This window comes from Sinocyclocheilus anshuiensis, unplaced genomic scaffold (genome assembly GCF_001515605.1).
Source record: "Sinocyclocheilus anshuiensis isolate Anshui unplaced genomic scaffold, SAMN03320099.WGS_v1.1 scaffold1034, whole genome shotgun sequence".
Classification (NCBI taxonomy): domain Eukaryota; kingdom Metazoa; phylum Chordata; class Actinopteri; order Cypriniformes; family Cyprinidae; genus Sinocyclocheilus; species Sinocyclocheilus anshuiensis.
This window is the reverse complement of record NW_015538015.1, coordinates 456,971-458,995: the sequence shown is the minus strand read 5'-3', so window position 1 is coordinate 458,995 and position 2,025 is coordinate 456,971. Positions and strand designations below refer to the sequence as shown.

General features: G+C 36.1%; 1 protein-coding gene across 1 annotated transcript in view; it reads left to right on the top strand.

The window, feature by feature from the left end:
• The window catches only part of LOC107678347 (serine protease HTRA1B), a 41,450-nt gene that overhangs the window by 37,461 nt on the left and 1,964 nt on the right, over positions 1-2,025 (top strand). The window contains 4 exon segments of the mRNA XM_016473570.1: positions 133-165; positions 498-612; positions 1,402-1,459; positions 1,625-1,720. Coding sequence (XP_016329056.1) covers positions 133-165; positions 498-612; positions 1,402-1,459; positions 1,625-1,720 — 302 coding nt within the window.

Here is a 2,025-nt window from a genome sequence, read left to right as displayed (position 1 = left end):
TAGATAGATAGATAGATAGATAGATAGATAGATAGATAGATAGATAGATAGATTAAATATGACAGTTGCATTATCAAGAGAAAAAAATGAATCAGACATTTTTCATAAACCCAAACTCTTTCTGTGTTTCAGTACGGTAATTCAGGAGGGCCCTTGGTGAACCTGGTAAGATTTTTGCGTTTTGTTATGATGTCCTCCTCATACGTAAATAATGAAACCAGCTACAGTCTTATGTTTTAGTGGATTAACAGGAGTAACAGGATGCAGCCAGGGTTGATAATGTTTACAGCATGTCTTTATGAGCCTAGAAACATGTTGGCAAAAAAGGCTCTGTGTTGAGTCAGCCGTGATCGTAAACATACATATGTGCATGCATAATGATCAATGGCGGAAACATCCCATTGTGACAGGAAGACATCTGTGCATGCAGATGTGCGGTATGTTTGTGTGTGTTCACATTTATACTTGTGTATTCACTCTTGTGTCTGTTGCTGTAGGACGGTGAAGTGATAGGAATCAACACGCTAAAGGTGACAGCAGGAATATCCTTCGCTATTCCTTCTGACAAGATCCGACAATTCCTGGCCGAGTCTCACGACAGACAGGCTAAAGGTCAGGAGCAAAATGAGCTAAATCTGAAACTCTTACATTGGCGATTAAAAGTTTGGAATAATTACGATTTTTTTAGTGTTTTTGAAAGAAGTCTCTTACACTCTTAAAAATAAAGGTGCTTCACGATGCCATAGAAGAACCTTTTTGTCTAAATGGTTCCATAAAGAACCTTTAACACCTGAAGAACCTTTCTGTTTCACAAAAGGTTCTTTGTGGCGAAAGAAGGTTCTTCAGATTATAAAAAGGTAAGAAAGAGATGGTTCTTTAAAGAACCTTTGACTGAATGGTTCTTTGTGGAACCAAAAATGGTTCTTCTATGGCATCGCTTGAAGAACCTTTTGAAGCACCTTTATTTTTAAGAGTGTATGCTCACCAAGGCTGCATTTATTTGATCAAAAAACAGTAAAAACCACAATAATGTAATATTATTACAATTTAAATGTGATAAATTCCTGTGATGGCAAAGTTTAATTTTCAGCTTTTATTCAGCATGGATGCATTAAAGGGATAATTCACCCCAAAATGAAAATTCTGTCATCATTTACTCAACCTAAAATTGTATGAGTTTCTTTCTTCTGTTATATTCAATATAAATATATCGGAAAATGTTGGTAACCAAACAGCTGCCAGTAGCCATTGACTACCATAGTATTTTCTTGTTTTCTTTTATGAAAATAAATGGCTACCGGCAACTATTTGGTATCTTAATTACTCCAAACCTTTGACCAGCAGTGTATTTGAGTCAGATTTATAGTATCAATCAATAACTATCTCATATTTTGTTTTCAGGAAAAACAACCACAAAAAAGAAGTATATCGGCGTACGAATGATGACATTAACCCCAATGTGAGTCACAAATGCAGTGCATGTGTTTTCTTAATACTGTAGTGTGTGTTATTATGGAAAAACATATCATTTCAAATTTTATTATCCATTATACATATACATAGCAGAAGCTGGATCCAAGAAAACATGACATTTGTGTCTGTACTATGAATCTGTCACTCACAGACTTGCTAAAGAGCTAAAGGAAAAGCAGAGTGATTTCCCAGATGTCACCTCTGGAGCGTATGTCATTGAAGTTATCCCGAAAACACCAGCTGAAGTGTAAGTAGCCCATCGCATGTAGCCACTAGTCTTCCACAGTTAACCAAGCATTTTAAACATGAAAAGTGGAGTTACATGCAAGAGTGAAATCAGGTGGTTGGAGGGACTGAAAAATAACAGGGATTTGTAACATTATCTAACAGATTTGCCCTCAAACCAGATCTTGATAACAAGGGCACTGTGTTTTTTTGCCATTGTATGCTGTCCAGCAGTGTCATATTTGATGCTCTTTTAACCATACAGATGCTCTATTTGAATACATAGTGGTTTAAACAGTTTTGAGCTGTCCAAAATTGTCATCTTCC